The sequence below is a fragment of the Mesoplodon bidens genome, assembly GCF_964165515.1.
Source record: "Mesoplodon bidens genome assembly, chromosome: 7".
Lineage (NCBI taxonomy): Eukaryota > Metazoa > Chordata > Mammalia > Artiodactyla > Ziphiidae > Mesoplodon > Mesoplodon bidens.
Window position 1 is genome coordinate 71628859 of NC_138164.1, and position 19868 is coordinate 71648726.

The 19868-nt window shown below is 39.2% G+C and overlaps 1 protein-coding gene across 4 annotated transcripts; it reads left to right on the forward strand.

The window, feature by feature from the left end:
• Window positions 1-554: 554 nt before the first annotated feature.
• TMEM126B (transmembrane protein 126B) lies at window positions 555-10251 on the forward strand. 4 transcript variants are annotated; one of them, XM_081240312.1, is made up of 5 exons: window positions 555-662; window positions 3140-3261; window positions 4315-4508; window positions 5577-5688; window positions 6231-10249. In XM_081240312.1, the coding sequence occupies exons 1-5, from the start codon at window positions 582-584 to the stop codon at window positions 6412-6414; spliced, it is 693 nt and encodes a 230-aa protein (XP_081096438.1). In that variant the 5' UTR covers window positions 555-581; the 3' UTR covers window positions 6415-10249. The 4 variants fall into 4 exon arrangements, with proteins under 4 accessions (XP_081096438.1, XP_081096441.1, XP_081096440.1 ...); XM_081240315.1 differs by having other exon boundaries at window positions 591-627; window positions 6231-10251; XM_081240314.1 differs by lacking the exon at window positions 555-662 and adding an exon at window positions 1708-1793 and having other exon boundaries at window positions 6231-10250.
• Window positions 10252-19868: the final 9617 nt, after the last annotated feature.

A 19868-nucleotide genomic window follows, 5' to 3' on the forward strand; every position in this document is an offset into this window, starting at 1 on the left:
GGGGCAAAATTCTCTCCGGTCTCTTTCCAAGCGAGGAGAAAGGATGGAATATGAGGGGACTAAAGACTGAGAAGGGGAGTCTGACGGCTGTGAGGGGAGGAGGCTAGTAGGGGCTGCTCTGGCAGGCGGTTGGGGGCTCTAGGGAGGAGGTGCCCGAGAAGCCGGAGCCTTAACACACGGGCCATGCCAGAGGGGCAAGCACCCTGAAGGAATGAAAGGGGCTGGGCAGCTCGGGCCCAGCTAACGGAGGTGCCCTGAGGAGAAGAAAACGCGCAGCGACATCCCTGCGCTCGGACCGCCCCACGTTCCCCTCAGGAGGCGAGAAGAGCGAGCTAGGCTAACAAATTAAAGAGAAGGGAATACGGGCCTGGCAGGGGGGCGGGCCCATGGGAGTCTGGACCTCCTGGAAGCCAATGAGCGGCTCCCGTTTCTGGACGCCGGGCCCAATCACAGCCAGGATGGAGGGCGCGGCTTTTGACTGGGTCGGGGCGGGCCAGGGATGAGGGCTAGAGGCGTGAGCACCACTTCCCGCCCCGGGAGTTCTGGGTCCCCGCCCACCACTAGTCACGTGAGTCGCCAAAATGGCGGCGCTCGGGCGTGAGGCTGGAGCCGACCAGAGGGCTGCAGGTGTGGTCCCGGTGGGAGTTGGGGAAGCGCCCGAGGTAGGCGGAAACCCAGGGTGGTATGGGCGGTGATTTCTGCAGCCTCAAGTGCTGGCGCACTCTTCTGAAATGATGCGCGTAAAAGGGATTTGAAGTCTAAAGAGAACAGCTCCCAAGTCCATGCAGGGCGCAATTAAATCCCTGGTTGCTATGAAAAGAGGTGGGGAGAAAGTAGGAGACCTAAAGTTTAGTCCTGATTGATGTAGCCTGTTTTCTCTTGACTCGGGGCCTTTGCATTTTAAATTTCCTGCCATTTTGTCCTGACCTCTGCCTGGGTTGTGGGTTCTGAGGACATGACTACATCTTGCTTATCCGGGGGGCTTTCAAACACCAGGTGAATGTCTGAGCAAATGATGAGTGAATGTTAAATAAAATTCTGAAGGTCAAGTGAAATAATACACATAAAAGCACTGCAAAACCATAAAATATTACTGGTATAATCGTGGTGACCAGTTGCGTGGCCTTGAACTGGTTACTTTTTAGATAAAATGTTAGTTATAGAGAATGTTTTACATTTCAGTACTTGTAAAAATTCTATCAGAAAGTTATCAGTATATTTCTCTGCTTTAATAACTGCCTTACAAAAACTATGCACTCAAATATTTGCTGTCCTGTTTCAGTATTTTAGGATCATAATCCTGGATATCTGTGTTTTCTATATATTGAGGTGTAGACGAGGTAGGAAGTTGGTACAAGGGATTACCTGAAAGTTTTCTTTGTGAGGAATAAGGGACTTCAGTGAATTGGATGACAGCAAAACGAAAAGTTTTCCCAAGTTTCTGGTTAATTGTCATGTTACTGACATCTGCCTTCATGTACACTAGAGGGATTAGATATAGAATCTCCCTTAGATATTGCTATCTTGTCTCTTCCATTTGCCATTTAGATGTCAGAGAGAGGCAAAAGATTAAATCTAGTCTTTGAAAAATTGTAATTTATAAAATATTTTACTTTTTTTTTTCTGTCCTCCCCAGATATTTTAAAGAAAAAGAACTGGCTTGAGTACAGTTCTTCAATGATGCAGGGAAAGAAACTCGTCCATTATTACTCATTGTTTAATACCATATGAAGATTCAAAAGAGCCTATACCTTCAGGATGTTGATACCATGGATGAATTGGCCTTTCATTAGGTAGGGTTAGGGCTGGTACGTACCACTTATTCAGAAAATGAATATTACAGTGATGTTCAACATGTGTCCATTGACTACCAGCATCAGAATCACTTGGTGTTATTAAAATGCAGATTTCTAGACTTTACCCTACTCCTGTTGAATCCAGATATCTCAATAGGGAGCTCAAGAGACTGCATTTCAGATAAACTCGTGATTCCTGTGCACATGAAAAGTTGAGAATCTTACTAAGTCTCTTTTATGTCTTTTATGCTTAACCCTCTCTGATTCTCTTGCCCAGGACTCCTAAAATTTGAGACTTATTAGTCTATGCCCTTGACCATAAATGTTGTTAAAATGGAGAATCATATAAATTGTGAAAGGCATAGATTTAATCTATTCATTGGCTAATCTGGAATCCCATAATGCCAGTATGGCAAAAGATGTAACAAATATTAAGATGTTTCACAGAAATCTGAGAGTCTTACCCAGAGCAAAATATTCAGAAGGGATCCTTTCTGAGGGTCCAGTTTTGTTTTGTTTTTTTTTCAACTACTGGTTTCTGTTAAGATGCTACTGGCCAAACCTCATGGTCCCTTGACATTAGCAACTGTCTATTCATACATCACACTTGAGACACAGGAACTTTCCAACCCTGGAGCCCAGTGCCATAGGTCCAGGCTCCCTGATATACTGCATAGCAATTTCCAGCAAAGGCCCTACTTCTGCCTCAGTAGGGATCTGGATATATATACCTTATATAATCCAAGGTAACCATGATCCACTGCCTCTTACTACGCTGGAATGTGTCCCTCTTTCTGATGTTCTCTCTCGATATTCTCCAAGGCAATCCCTGTTCTCTCCTACCTCTCCAGGAAACTCAACATCATCTCCAAAAGCTCAGGCTTTCATGAGACAGAGGATAAAAATAGTGGTCAACAAGTAGCTACTGTTTACTTTCAGCTCTGAAAAAGCTAGAGCATGGAGAACTACAAAGGGCCTGGCTACCTTCAGGGAAAACTGTAAAGAAAACAAAAAATATCTCAGTAAATTATCCTTCTACAACAAGTCCTCAGGCAAGTCAGCCTCTCTGAACCTTGTTCATCTCATCCATAAAGGTGGAGATGACCATTATCCTACCAATTTCTCAAAGTTGTTATGTGAATCAAAAAGCCATCGTCTAACAGATAATAAGAGCTCACTAAATACTGACTGAATCATTAACAAAGTATATGAAAGCAGATGACAGTACCTGACACTTTTACTAGAGTCTAAATTAAATGTTTTTTAATCTGAATCTGTAGAATTTATAAGATTTAATATTAACATCATTAGCTATTATGGTTCTGGATTTTTGTGTTTTCCAGGACATCAAGATGCCAACATACATATATGGTCAGTCCAGTCCTTCTCTAGGAGATGCAAAACTCAGAAAACCCATGATCATCGAAATCATAGAAAAAAAATTTGAATATCTTAGAAAAGAAAAGTAAGAAACTCACCCAGACTGAAAGTCAATAACTTTATTTGCAGATCTTCTGTATTGCCATTGTTTCTAGGTATCTAAGATCCTGTTAACTTTATTGAGTTGGTTATAAAGAAAGCTTATTTTAAAAAAAGAACTGGAGGGAAACATGAGCAGATGAAAATAGTGGTTTGTTGGAATACTGAGACTGGATAATTTCTTTTCTCTCTTGAAATTGTTTTGTTTCTAAAATTGTTGAAATGTTATTTGTGCAATAAACATTTTAATTAAAAGTAATTAGGAGAACACCATCTTGAGGGCTACTTATATTAATTATCAATTGTAATTTCAGTTTAGAATTTATTACCTCAGCCATAGTGCTGAGTTCAGCAAAAGTGAATACAGATTCCATGATGTACATATAGTCTCACATTACCCTTCTGACTTTTAGATTAATAGAGCTCAAGAATAAAATCAAAGGACGTTGATCTTAGACTTTAAACATTTCTGGATTTAGGTATGAGTCAGAAAAACTAGATCTTTCAAATTTCTTTGGATGAAGTTTTGGAAATCCTAGACAAATTATTTTAAATGTATCTGGACTGCTCAAGAAATAGTTATTTTCTAGAAGGCCTAACCAAGTGTAAAAAACTTTTTTCAAATGACCTTAAGCAAATTAATTCTTTTAGTAGAAAGAACAGTATTCTGGGATTTAGATAGTTCATAAAATTTGGCTACATTGGAACATATTCATATGTATTTGTGGCCAAAATTTATTCTCTCTTTAAAAGAGCTCCATCTTAGAACCACTGTATTCTCAGAAAGATAATTATATTGTTCTCTCATTAGAATGCAAGTTCCATGAGGGGTGGAATTTTTTTTCTTTTTTTTTTCCACTTTATTCACTGCCCCACCCTCAGCACAAAGAAAATACCTTTCTTTGTATAGTATTGAGCATAGTAATGCTCAAGAAAACTTTGATGTTGAGTAAATATGTAATAACAAACCCAGGAAAGGATATATCTATTAGAAGAATATTATGTTGAACTTAATTCTTCACTTTGTTTTTCCAATTAGGACTTTAAATATATATGGAACAGTGACCTTTGGAACAACAGCTGGTTTCTCTGGAATATTGGCAAACTTAATTTTCAGACATTGCTTCAAGGTTAAACATGATGCTTTGAAGACATATGCATCATTGACTACACTTCCATTTTTGTCTACCATAGTTTCTTATGAACTTCTTGTAAGACATGCTTTGTACTCAGGTAAATTTAAATTAATTAACATATAATATATTTATATCTAAGTAAAATTATTCATTAACATATACCGTTGCTACTGCTGATAATAGTCCCTTACATTTGTGTATTTCTTTACCACTAACAAAGTACCTTCACATATATTGTCCTGTTTCATCCCCACAACAATCCTCCTAATCAGCCAGGGCAAGTAGTATTGTGTCTTTTCTTTACAGGTAAGAAACTAAGCTGAGACATGTTCAAGTATACTAAGCAGCAGCATGATATACTGGGAAAAAAAGGAGGCTTTGGTATACTACATATTTCACTTAAGTTTTGTGACACTGGGCAAGTCATTTAATCTCTGAGACTCAGTTGTCTTATCTATGAATTAGGACTAATAGTACTTACCTCACAGGATTGTTTTAAGAATTAAAATACTGTATGTTGAATGTCTAACATAGTATCTGGCATACTATGGGCTTCTAATGTTATTTCCTACCTCCTCCCCTTACCTTAAGTTTCACAACTAGTAATTGATGGAACCTCTGACCCCTGTTCATCAGGTCCCTGCTTAAATACCTTTTCCCCAGGGAAACCTCTGATTCCCTCAGGTTAAGTTTCTAGATACATTCTCTATTCATTTTACCTTCAAAGCATATGCACACTTAAGATTATTTGTTTAAATATTTGTCTAATGTATTTCTTTCTTAGTAAACTGACCTGAAGGTCAGAGATTGGATCTCTTCTATGTAATACTGTATCCCTAGCACATGCCTGACACATAGACAATATAAATGTACTACCCTAAAATCCAGATATCTGGTCTGCTAGTTTAATATTCTTCACTGTGAAATTACTTCTGCAACAGCCATATAAGTAAGAGGTAACTTATCTTTATGTGAAGTATAATAAAAGCATTTTTTAAATGTGATACATTTAGTCTATTGTGCCATAGACTGAATTTCTAATATTCTTTCTACTATTTTGCTATGCTTGAGGACAGTGCAAATAACTACTGTATGAGGACCCAAGACTCTTAATAGTTCTTATCCTGAGTTTTAAAGGGAGATCAAATTTACTTCTGTTTTCCAGGTAACATAAGCCGGGAAAATTGTGTTCTGAGAAGTTCACTGATTGGCATAGTGTGTGGTGTTTTATATCCCACTGCTTTAGCTTTTTCTAAAAATGGACGTCTGGCAGTCAAGTAAGTCCATCTTTTTGTTCCGTTTCTTCCTTTCTTCCCTTTTTCTTTAATTAATTAATTAATTAATTTTATTTTTGGCTGCTTGGGGGTTTTCTCTAGTTGAGGCAAGCAGGGGCTACTCTTGGTTGCAGTGTGCATACGGGCTTCTCATTGTGGTGGCTTCTCTTGTTGCAGAGCACCGACTCTAGGCACACAGGCTTCAGTAGTTGTGGCACACGAGCTTGGTTGTTCCGCGACATGTGGGACCTTCCAGGAGGGCTTGAACCTGTGTCCCCTGCATTGGCAGGTGGATTCTTAACCACTGCGCCACCAGGGAACCCCCCCCCTTTTTTTTAAATGTTAGTAAACTCTCCTTATTCTTTAGATGCCAATGACACATTTTCATCAAAATATCATAGTTTCATATTTCAAATAGCTAATTTTAACCTTTTTTGCTATCTACATGAAAGATCTAGAATAGAAATGATCAGTTTAGGAGACATCAACAAATTTTTTATAGAATTTACTTCCAGAGGAAGTAATTAATCCTTTTTCATTTTTAGGTATCATACTGTTCCACTGCCACCAAAAGGAAGGGTTTTACTTTATTGGCTGCTGCTTTGTCAAACAGAGATAAAAGCAATGGTGATTCCTCTTATCCTTCAGACAGCCCTTGGAATATATCATGGTCTACAGCATTATGCAATATTTGAAAGTACACTTGAGCAAACTGTACATGAAGATTAACCAAAGAATGAATGGATACTAAATCAGTATAATGGACTTTTTTATGATGAGGACTTACCTTTTGCCTGGTGTATAGCAGGTGCTCAATAAATATTCAGTAATTAAATAAATGTAGGTTTTGTCTCTGTTTTGTCATTGTATGTGGAAATGGATTTGAGGCCTCAAGGTCTGATCTATACATTTATGTATGTATTCATTCACAAACATTTATTGAGCACCTGCTAGGTCTCAGACATTGTGTTACATATAATAAGAAATCGTCCTTATCCAGGAAGAACTCACAATTAGAAATGTGAACACATAGCATGAGAGGGTTTGAGAGATATACACATAATTCTTTGGGCACACTGAGGGTGTGGCTTTTAACTACTTGTGCAGAAGGGAAAGCTATGGGGGGAAGGTGACATTTGTCCTAGATTTTGAAGGGGAAGTTGAAAGTTCACAAGAAAGCAATATAGAAATAACATAACAGCCCATTCCTCTACTCTAAACTCTAATTCAGTACACTTACTAGCTCTTCTCATTGACAAATTACCTTCACTGTGCTATTTAAAGAACATTTATTGAGTGCCTATTTGCTATGCATTAATATAGGCACCAGGGGTACGAAAATTCAGTCACTGCCCTCAAGAAGCATAAAATCTAAAGAAAGAGGTCACAGCATGCTTCTTTAAGTCTGCTAGAGCATTCTTGAGCTACATGTTTAGTTAGGGAAACAGGAGAGGAAATGAATGCTGTCTGATGAAAAGAATAAGACACAGAATGGAACCCCGTAACTCATTCTCCTTGTCTTAATCACACTCATCTTGAGATTTAAAGATTTGGTCATCTGAGGCCCCAAGCAACACAAAACAGAAATGGAAGTCTTAACGAGGTGCTTTACAGCATCATATATAACAAACTTAAACACATACACTCTTTTACTAACAAAAAAAAAAAAATGGTTAGTAAGCCGTCCAGCTTTGTATTCTCAGAATAATTCATGATACTTGAGGAAAGGGCAGGCAACTGGGGGGAGAGAGGAAACCAAGTCAAATAGATAACAAGATCAATGGTATTAATATTAACTCTTAAGCAATTATTATACAAGTACATGAATACCTTCTTATTGTGAGATATACAAATGATCCAGAAGTATATAGAGCATGACTTGAAAGTCCCCCTTCACTCCCACTCCGTCCTATTTCTACTCCATTCTCCAGAGGCAACCATTATCAAGTTAGCACATCTTTTTCCTTGTAGTATTCTTTTGTAACTTACATATTTTTTTAATAAATGGTATTATCCATACATATTATACTGGAAATTAATTTTCCCTTCAATATATGTCTTGGAGATCTTTCCGACTCATTATGTGTAGGTCTAACATGTTCTTCTTGGTGACTGAAAAACATTCTTGGTTATTCTAGTATTCACATAGGTGATCCTCCCAACACCCTGGTCTCTCTATCCTATTCCCATGGTCATAGTTTAGACCTGTGCTGTCCAATATAGTAGTCATTAGCCATGTGTGGCTCCTGAGCATTTGAAATGTGAGTAGTCTAAATTGAAATATGTAGTAAGTGTAAAATACACATGAAGTTTTAAAGATTTACTATGTAAAAAAGAATATAAAACATCTCAATAATCTTTTGATTACATGTTGAAATGTTACTCTTTTGGATATATTGGATTAAATAAAATACATCAAAATTAATTTTACCTGCTTTTTTTAATCTGGCTACTATGAAATTTTAAGTTGTATACACAGCACATATTTTTATTGGACTGTGTTGCTCTAGACCTTGTCATTATCAATAAATTGAAATTCTTCACATTCTCAATTGTAAAATCCCATATTCTGATCACTACCTCCTGTCCTTCCTGTTTATTCCTTCTCATACCACAATCCGGCATTACTTCAGCTCTACCAGAATCTATAATCCATCAATCCCACTACCTTTTCACTGTCTCTCACCCCCCTCACATCCTTACCATCCTTCTCCAGCTTCAGCCACATCAATCTTTCTAAAGTTTGCCAATATCAAGGAAAAAAGAAAAACATAAAAATGAATCTAGCTAAGGTTGACTTTGAAATAAAGATATTTGCCTCTTGTTTTCTTTTGTGAATTTTCTGTTCATGTCTTTGGCGCATTTGATTTGTAGGTCAAATAAATTCTTTATAAATTCTGGGTATTTTGTTTCTTCATATGCTGAGATAGTAATCTGAGAAATACAGCAAGGTTGATTTAGGTTCACCTCCCTTGCCACCTGAAAGCAGGAGAGATTTGTATCTTACTCCATGACTTCAATTTGCCCTTTTTACAATAGAAAAGGCAGGGAAGTCTATCAACGTTTTCCACTGGCTTTGGAAGCAGTACTTGCCAAAGTGGCTGTAAGAGGCCTGAATGGAGAAATTAGGGAAAACTTGATCTGGGCCTGAGCCCAAAGGTGAAGCTAGATGAACCACAGTGAAGAAAGGCAGCAAGTCACTAGAGGCAAGATAGTTCAGAGGTGTGAAGTATAGCCTGGAGCTCCACTATCAAAGTTCAAATCCTGGCCTTACTACTAACCAACGGGATAACTTTTTTTTTTTTTTTTTTTTTGCGGTACGCGGGCCTCTCACTGTTTTGGCCTCTCCCGTTGCGGAGCCCAGGCTCCGGACACGCAGGCTCAGCGGCCATGGCTCACGGGCCCAGCTGCTCCGCAGCATGTGGGATCTTCCCAGACCGGGGCACGAACCCTGTCCCCTGCATCGGCAGGTGGACTCTCAACCACTGTGCCACCAGAGAAGCAACGGGATAACTTTGAACAAGCTATTTCACCTTTCTGCACCTCACTTGCCTCATCTGTAAACTGAGAAATAAAGATTGTACTTACCTCATAGTGTTGTCAGCACTAAACGAGTTAATACACGTAAATCAAAACAGTGGCCAACTCACAGGGAGTCTGTATATGTTACTGCCATTACTATTGTTCCTGTTGCTCTTACTGCATGCCAGCTAGCACAATCCTTTCCCTAGCCTGTAGTTATCTGTTTAGCATTTTTCTAGGAAAGATTAGAAAGAAGCACAGCAAAGAAGATTCACAAGATATCTTTCACTTGAATAAATACATACTCATTTATTCAACTAATACTGATTCAAGTTACAACATATGAAAGAGATTGTATACCACACGTTGGGCAATCTACCTAACCTTTCTGTGTTTCCTCTTAAAACATAGTAATAACTGCTTTGCAGTGAGGTTATAGAAATGGAACCATACCATACCTGGCCTATAGGAGGTGCTCAATAAATGTGTTTACATTGCCTGTTTTCCCCGATGTTCTCCCTTAGTTATATGTAATGACTAAGATATGGTCCCAACTATGGGAACTTACCTTCTCTCTTGGCTTTTCCCCTGCATTTTCTCCAACTGCCTTAGCCATGTGATTATCCCCCTGCTTTTGTATTTACTGCATCATATTGCATTACTTGCTATCTATTGTATCATATTCATTTTCTTCCTGCCTTTGTACAATTATATTGTCTTGTGTAAACTATTCAGTATTTGAATTTCCAACTTTAAGCAGTAATCTAATAATGAAGAAATGGTATTCTACAGATGTGGCTGATTTCATAGAACTTGTTCACTTACATTCCTAAGCCTCATTAAAAAAAAAAAAAGATTCTTCCAAAGATACATAACCCATATTCCCCTATCTTCATCATCTTATCCCCACAAAGACAGTCACGCTAACATTAATAAAAAGAATAATTGAATCTTGGTACCCCTGAGTCCCACCAGCTTCACTAAAGTAATGGCCCCCAAAAGCCTTCCCAAGATTAGACATAGCAGAAGAGTAGTAAACTTAAAGACACAATATCAACTTCAAAGTAAAACTGAAAAAAAAACCTAACATAGTATTAGTGAGTAGCCTTATATACCTGTAATTTAAGTCAATTAAGGAAGGGATGAGCAGAAAAATTTTTTTGAAATACTAATGGCTGAAAATTTTCCAGATTTGATGAAATGTATAAAACAAAAGATTCACAGATTTCCAGTCCAAGGTGGTAATACAGGAGACCCCTAAACTCATCTCCTCCCACAAACACACCGAATCTACAGCTACACACAGAGCAATTCCTTCTGAAAGAAATCCAGAAACTAGCTGAGCAACTCCTACACATCAGGCAAACAAGGAAATATCCAGACCAAAATAGGTAGGAAAGGCTGAGAAACATTCTAGCCATAAGCCCCCCTGCCAGCACAGCAACATACTCTCATGAGGAAACTTGAAAATCCCAGTTTCTCCCACGCTGTTGGCCACACACCTTCCAGGTGTCTGCGCCTCTAGTGACACGGGGCTGAGAGATGCTCTCCTCAGCTCCTTGCCTGGGTGGGCAAGTCAGGCTCTAGGGCCAGCAGAAATCTGCATTTGAGGGTCCCACTAAGGTCCCTGGTCAGAGTGCTACAACTGAGCAGAGCAGCTGCTTGGGACTACTGCTCAGGTGCTGCAGAAAGCCTTGTTGGAATCTGACATGTTATTACTTTTGGACTGTTGGCCAGCTGCTCCTGACTTAGCCACATGAAGGCTCAGACTATCCCAGTATCTGAACTGAAGAGAACCAACACTATTAGCATATCTCTCACCACCATGAATGCAAGGTATTTCAATGAAGAGTATCAGGAGGACATCTACAAATCCCAGACTGGCATGTGCAAGTTCTGAGGAATGATGGAATAACCCAATGTATGTGGGTGACCTTTGCAGACAGCTGAGACAGAGCTACAACAGGGCAGTGGCTGACACACAACTCAAAGCACATCTTTTCCAGCCATGTGGCTGACAGGGTCTTGGTGCTCTGGCCGGATGTCAGGATTGAGCCTCTGATGTGGGAGAGCCAAATTCAGGACATTGGACCACCAGAGACCTCCTGGCCCCATGTAATATCAATTGGGGAGAGCTCTCCCAGAGATCTCTGTCTCAACGCTAAGACCCAGTTCCACTCAACAACCACCAAGCTCCAGTGCTGGACACCCCATGCCAAACAACTAGCAAGACAGGAACACAACCCCACCCCTTAGCACAGAGGCTGCCTAAAATCATAATAAGTTCACAGACACTCCAAAACACACCACCGGATGTGGTCCTGCCCACCAGAAAGACAAGATCCAGCCTCATCCACCAGAACACAGGAACCAGTCCCCTCCACCAGGAAGCCTACAAAACCCACTGAACCAACCTTACCCACTGGGGGAAGACACAAAAACAACGAGAACTACAAACCTGCAGCCTGGGAAAAGGAGACCCCAAACACAGTAAGTTAAGCAAAATGAGAAGACAGAGAAATACACAGCAGATGAAGGAGCAAAATGAGGAGACAGAAAAATACATAGCAAATGAATACCAGAACAAACAAATGAAGAGGAAATAGGTAGTCTACCTGAAAAAGAATTCAGAGTAATTATAGTAAAGATGATCCAAAATCTTCAAAATAAAATGGAGAAAATACAAGAAACATTTAACAAGGACCTAGAAGAACTAAAGAGCAAACAAACAATGATGAACAACCCAATAAATGAAATTAAAAATTCTTTAAAAGGAATCAATATGAGAATAACTGAGGCAGAAGAACGGATAAGTGACCTGGAAGAAAAAATAGTGGAAATAACTACTGCAGAGCAGAATAAATAAAAAAGAATGAAAAGAATTGAGGACAGTCTTAGAAACCTCTGGGACAACAGTAAACACACCAACATTTGAATTATAGGGGTCCCAGAAGAAGAGAAAAGGGATGGAGAAAATATTTGAAGAGATTATAGTTGAAAACTTCCCAAATATGGGAAAGGAAATAGTCAAGTCCAGGAAGCACAGAGAGTCCCATACAGGAGAGATCCAAGGAGAAACATGCCAAGACACATATTAATCAAACTATCAAAAATTAAATACAAAGGAAAAATACTAAAAGCAGCAAGGGAAAAGCAACAAATAACATACAAAGGAATCCCCATAAGGTTAACAGCTGATCTTTCAGCAGAAACTCTGCAAGCCAGAAAGGTGTGGCAGGACATATTTAAAGTGATGAAAGGGAAAAACCTACAACCAAGATTACTCTACCCAGCAAGGATCTCATTCAGATTCAACAGAGAAATTACAACATTTACAGACAAGCAAAAGCCAAGAGAATTCAGCACCACCAAACCAGCTTTACAACAAATGCTAAAGGAACTTCTCTAGGCAGGAAACACAAGAGAAGGAAAAGACTTACAATAACAAACCCAAAACAATTAAGAAAATGGTAATAGGAACATACATATCGATAATTACCTTAAATGTAATGGATTAAATGCTCCAACCAAAAGATATACACTGGCTAAATCAATACAAAAACAAGACCCGTATATATGCTGTCTTCAAGAGACCAACTTCAGACCTAGGGACACATACAGACTGAAAGTGATGGGATGGAAAAAGACACTTCATGCAAATGGAAATCAAAAGAAAGCTGGAGTACCAATTCTCATATCAGACAAAATAGACATTAAAACAAAGACTATTACAAGAGACAAAGAAGGACACTAACTAGTGATCAAGGGATCAATCCAAGAAAAAGATATAACAATTGTAAATATTTATGCACCCAACATAGGAGCACCATAATACATAAGGCAAATGCTAACAACCATAAAAGGGGAAATCAACAGTAACACAATAATAGTAGGGGACTTTAACACCCCACTTTCACCAGTGGACAGATCATCCAAAATGAAAATAAATAAGGAAAAACAAGCTTTAAATGACACATTAGACACGATGGACTAAATTGATCTTTATAGGACATTCCATCCAAAAACAACAGAATACACTTTCTTCTCAAGTGCTTATGGAACATTCTCCAGGATAGGTCATATCTTGGGTCACAAATCAAGCCTTGGTAAATTTAAGAAAATTGAAATCATATCAAGTATCTTTTCCAACCACAATGCTATGAGACTAGATATCAATTACAGCAAAAAAGCTGTAGGGGGCTTCCCTGGTGGTGCAGTGGTTAAGAATCCGCCTGCCAAGGCAGGGGACATGGGTTTGAGCCCTGGTCCGGGGCGATCTCACATGCCAAGGAGCAACTAAGCCTGTGCGTGATAACTACTGTGCCTGCGCTCTAGAGCCCACGAGCCACAACTACTGTAGCCTGCGTGCATAGAGCCCATGGTCCGCAACGAGAGAAGCCACCGCAATGAGAAGCCTGTGCACTGCCACGAAGAGTACCCCCACTCACCGCAACTAGAGAAAGCCTGCGAGCAGCAACAAAGACCCTGTGCATCCAAAAATAAATAAATAAATTTATTTTTTTTCAAAAAGCTGTAAAAAATACAAACACATGGAGGCTAAACAATACAGTCCTAAATAACCAAGAGTTCACTGAAGAAATCAAAGAGGAAATCAAAAAATATCAAGAAAAAATAACAGTGAAAACATGATGACCCAAAACATATGGGATGCAGCAAAAGCAGTTCTAAGAGGGAAGTTTATAGCAATAAATCCTACCTCAAGAAACAAGAAATATCTCAAATAAACAACCTAACCTTTCACCTAAAGCAATTAGAGAAAAAACAAAAAAACCCCAAACTTAGCAGAAGGAAAGAAATCATAAAGATCAGATCAGAAATAAATGAAAAAGAAATGAAGGAAACAATAGCAAAGATCAATAAAATTAAAAGCTGGTTCTTTGAGAAGATAAACAAAATTGATAAACCATTAGCCAGACTCATTAAAAAAAAAAGGAAGAAGACTCAAATAAATAGAATTAGAAATGAAAAAGGAGAAATAACAACTGACGCTGCAGAAATGCAAAGAAAGGATCATGAGAGGTTACTAACAAGCAACTATATGCCAATAAAATGGACAACCTGGAAGAAATGGACACATTATTAGAAAAGCACAACCTTCCAAGACTGAACCAGGAAGAAACAGAAAATATAAACAGACCAATCACAATCACTAAATTGAAACTGTGATTAAAAATCTTCCAACAAACAAAAGCTCAGGACCAGATGGCTTCACAGTCGAATTCTATCAAACATTTAGAGAAGAGGTAAGACCTATCCTTCTCAAACTCTTCCAAAATACAGCAGAGGGAGAAACACACCCAAACTCATTCTACAACGCCACCATCACCCTGATAGCAAAACCAGACAATGATGTCACAAAAAGAAAACTACAGACCAATATCACTGATGAAAATAGATGCAAAAATCCTCAACAAAATAACAGCAGACAGAATCCAACAACACATTAAAAGGATCATACACCCTGATCAAGTGGGGTTTATCCCAGGAATGCAAGGATTCTTCAATATATGCAAATCAATCAATGTGATAAACCATATTAACAAATTGAAGGGAAAAACGATATGATCATCTCAAAAGATGTAGAAAATGTTTTTGACAAAATTTAACACTGCTTTATGATAAAAACCCTCCAGAAAGTAGGCATAGAGGGAACTTACCTCAACATAATAAAGGCCATATATGACAAACCCACAGCCAACGTCGTTCTCAATGGTGAAAAACTGAAACCATTTCCACTAAGATCAGAAACAAGAAAAGGTTGCCCACTCTCACCACTATTATTCAACATAGTTTTGGAAGCTTTAACCACAGCAATCAGAGAAGAAAAAGAAATAAAAGGAATCCAAATCAGAAAAGAAGTAAAACTGTCACTGTTTGCAGATGACATGATATTATACATAGAGAATCCTAAAGATGCTACCAGAAAACTACTAGAGCTAATCAATGAATTTGGTAAAGTAGTGGGATACAAAATTAATGCACAGAAATCTCTTGCACTCTTATACACTAACGATGAAAAATCTGAAAGAGAAATTAAGGAAACACTCCCGTTTACCACTGCAACAAAAAGAATAAAATACCTAGGGATAAACCTACCTAAGGAGACAAAAGACATGCATGCAGAAAATTATAAGACACTGATGAAACAAATTAAAGATGATACAAACAGATGGAGAGATATACCATGTTCTTGGAATGGAAAAATCGACAATGTGAAAATGACTATACTACCCAAAGCAATTTACAGATTCAGGGCAATCCCTATCAAACTACCAATGGCATTTTTCAAAGAACTAGAACCAAAACTTTCACAATTTGTATGCAATCATAAAAGACCCCAAATAGCCAAAGCAATCTTGAGAAAGCAAAACGGAGCTGGAGGAATCAGGCTCCCAGACTTCAGACTATACTACAAAGCTACAGTAATCAAGACAGTATGGTACTGGCACAAAAACAGAAATATAGATCATCAGAACAGGATAGAGAGCCCAGAGATAAACCCACGCACATATGGTCACCTTATCTTTGATAAAGGAAGCAAGGATATATAATGGAGAAAAGACAGCCTCTTCAATAAGTGGTGCTGGGAAAATTGGACAGCTACATGTAAAAGAATGAACTTAGAACACTTCCTAACAGCATACACAAAAAAAACCTCAAAATGGATTAAAGACCTTAATGTAAGGCCAGACACTATAAAACTCTTAGAGGAAAACATAGGCAGAACACTCTATGACATAAATCACAGCAAGATCCTTTTTGACCCACCTCCTAGCGAAATGGAAATAAAAACAAAAATAAACAAATGGGACCTAATGAAACTTAAAAGCTTTTGCACAGCAAAGGAAACCATAAACAAGACAAAAAGACAACCCTCAGAATGGGAGAAAATATTTGCAAACAAAGCAACTGACAAGGGATTAATCTCCAAAATATACAAGCAGCTCATGCAGCTCAATATCAAAAAAAAACAACAACCCAATCCAAAAATGGGCAGAAGACCTAAATAGGCATTTCTCCAAAGAAGATATACAGATTACCTACAAACACATGAAAGGATGCTCAACATCACTAATCATTAGAGAAATACAAATCAAAACTACAATGAGGTATCACCTCACACCAGTCAGAATGGCCAGAAAGTCTACAAACAATAAATGCTGGAGAGGGTGTGGAGAAAAGGGAACCCTCTTGCACTGTTGGTGGGAATGTAAATTGATACAGCCACTATGGAGAACAGTATGGAGCTTCCTTAAAATACTAAAAATAGAGCTACCATATGACCCAGCAATCCCACTCCTGGACATATACTCTGAGAAAACCGTAATTCAAAAACAGTCATGTACCACAATGTTCATTGCAGCTCTATTTACAATAGCCAGGACATGGTAGAAACCTAAGTGTCCATCGACAGATGAACGGATAAAGAAGATGTGGCACATATATACAATGGAATTTTACGCAGCCATAAAAAGAGACGAAAATGAGTTATTTCCAGTGAGGTGGATGGACCTAGAGTCTGTCATACAGAGTGAAGTAAGTTGGAAAGAGAAAAACAAATACCGTACACTAACACATATATATGGAATCTAAAAAATATAAAATAAAATAAAATGGTTCTGAAGAACCTAGGGGCAGGACAGGAATAAAGATGCAGATATGGAGAGTGGACTTGAGGACACAGGGAGGGGGAGGGGGGCTGGGACAAGGTGAGAGAGTGGCATGGACATATATACACTACCAAATGTAGAATGGATGGCTGGTGGGAAACAGCTGCATAGCACAGGGAGATCAGCTCGGTGCTTTGTGACCACCTAGAGGGGTGGGATAGGGAGGGTGGGAGGGAGGGAGACACAAGAGAGAGGGGATATGGGGATATGTGTATACGTATGACTGATTCACTTTGTTATACAGCAGAAGCTAATGCACCGTTGTAGAGCAATTATACTCCAATAAAGACATTGTAAAAAAGAAAGAAAATCCCAGTTTATCCCTGATGAGGGAAGGGAAGGGTTTAGACCCAACAACTAGTGCCATAACATTTGACTTCCATCTGAGGAGTAGGTCCTCAAAACACCTAGCTCTGAAAGCCAGTAGGCTTGCAGCAACTCCATGAGACCCATTTGTAGAAGCACTGGCTGTAGCTATCCTCAGGGCTCAGTGCAGAGGGAGCAGGCAAAAAATTCCGGTCTTCCAGTCTTCCCTGAATGGGGTCTACTTTTGCACACTTTAAGAAATGCTGCCTGAAGGTCAGAATTCTAATTTAACTTGCATCTAGGGGCTAACTGCAATCCTCCCCAGAGACCAGGGAAGCCAGAACACACCTTTCCACCTTCTCTCTTCAGGCTGCTCCAAGTCACCAGTATCTCCCTGGAAGGAGCTAAGCTAATATACTCATCTGTACCCCAGCTTTTGCAGCTGCTTCCCAAGGGGTGGGTCCACAGATCTGGCTCTGATAACCAATAAGCTCCCATTCACTAGTCCCACAGACAGTAGCAGACAAAAAAACAATTCTTAAACTGGCTATACCCCCAGGGTTCAGCACAGAGTAAGCACGCACAAACCCCCATCTCCCAGTCTTTCCCTAAAAGGGGTCTCTTTGCATAATTCAAAAGATGCTGCCTGAGGTCAGGCTTCTAATTTAGCATGCATCTAGAGGCTAACTGCAATCCTCTCCAAACACTAGGGAAGACTGTGGACACCTCCCATACCCTCTCCTTTTGGTCCGCTCTGAGTCACAGTTATCTCTCTGGAAGGACCTTGTACACACATCTGACACGCCAGCTTTAGCAGCTGCCACCTGAGAGAGCCAGGCAATCTGCACCCAGATTGCCTGGCTCTGAAAGCCAATGGGGCTTGCATTCAGGAGTGTCACAGGATTGCACTAAACAAATAACAAGTTCTTAATGAGCTCAAAAACACTCCACCCACTTTGGCTATACACCCCAACCCAGTGTGGAGAGAACAGACAAAAACTCTGAACTGCCACTGGGACCGGGAGTGAAGAAATAGAGAGAGGTTTGTAAAAGGGTACAAAATTTCAGCTATAAGATGAATAGGTGTGAAGATCTAATGAAAACCATAGTGACTCTAGTTGATAACACTGTACTGTATAATTGAAACTTGCTAGGAGACTAAAATTTAAATGTTCTCAAACACAAAAAGATAAATGTGAAGTGATGGATGTGTTAATGAAACAGATGTATATGTATGTATATTAAATCACTGTGATGTACACTTTAAATATCTTACATTTGTATATATTAATTATACTTCAAAATAGGTGAAAATTTTTAAAACCCCAGATTCAAGAAGCTCAATGAACTCCAAGCAAAATAAATATGAGAAAAACTACTCCCACACCACATTACAATCAAATTGCTTAAAAGCAGTAATAAAGAGAAAATCTTAATAGGAGCCAGAGAAACACCTAGAGAAATAATAAGAATGATAGCAGACTTCTCACTGGTAATAATGCTAGCCAGAAAACAGCACAGCAAAATCTTTAAAATACTAACATTTGATAAAAGTCTACCTAGAATTCTGTACCTAGCAGAAATATTTTTCAAAAACTAGGGCTGCGGGCTTCCCTGGTGGCGCAGTGGTTGGGAGTCCACCTGCCGATGCAGGGGACACAGGTTCGTGCCCCAGTCTAGGAAGATCCCACATGCCGTGGAGCAGCTGGGCCTGTGAGCCATGGCCACTGAGCCTGTGCGTCCAGAGCCTGTGCTCTGCAGCAGGAGAGGCCACAACAGTGAGAGGCCTGCATACCGCAAAAAAAAAAAAAAAAAAAAAAAAAAAAACTAGGGCTGAAAAAGGAGGATGACATCTGCAAAATGGCAGAATAGGAAGCCACAGACCCTCCTTCTCCCATAGACACAGAAATTTAACAATACTACACAAACCATGTGCCTTTGTGAGAAATCCAGAAACCAGTTAAAAGGATCCTGCAAGGCATAACCCTCCCAGACTTCAGACAATACTACAAAGCTACAGTAATCAAAATAGCATGGGTATTGGCACAAAAACAGACATATGGATCAATGGAACAGAATAGACAGCCTAGAAATAAACCCACCCACTTATGGTCAATTAATCTTCAACAAAGGAGACAAGACTATAAAATGGAGAAAAGACACTCTCTTCAGCAAGTGGTGTTGGAAACGTTGGACAAACACATTTTTTTTTTTTTTTTTTTTTTTTTGGCCATGCCATGCGGCTTGCAGGATCTCAGTTCCCCAAGCAGGGATTGAACCCAGGCCATAGCAGTGAAAGTGCCAAATCCTAACCACTAGACCACCAGGGAGCTCCCTGGACAGCCACATTTAAATCAATGAAGTTAGAACACACCCTCACACCATACACAAAAAGAAGCTCAAAATGGCTTAAAGACAAATATAAGACATGACACCATAAAACTCCTAGAAGAGAACATAGGCAAAGCATTGTCTGACATAAATCGCACCAATGTCTTCTTAGGTCAGCCTCCCAAGGCAATAGAAATAAAAGCAAAAATAAACAAATGGGACCTAATTAAACTTACAAGCTTTGGTACAGCAAAGGAAACCATAAACAAAAAAAAATGAAAAGACAATCTACAGAATGGGAGAAAATATTTGCAAATGATGTGACCAACGGGA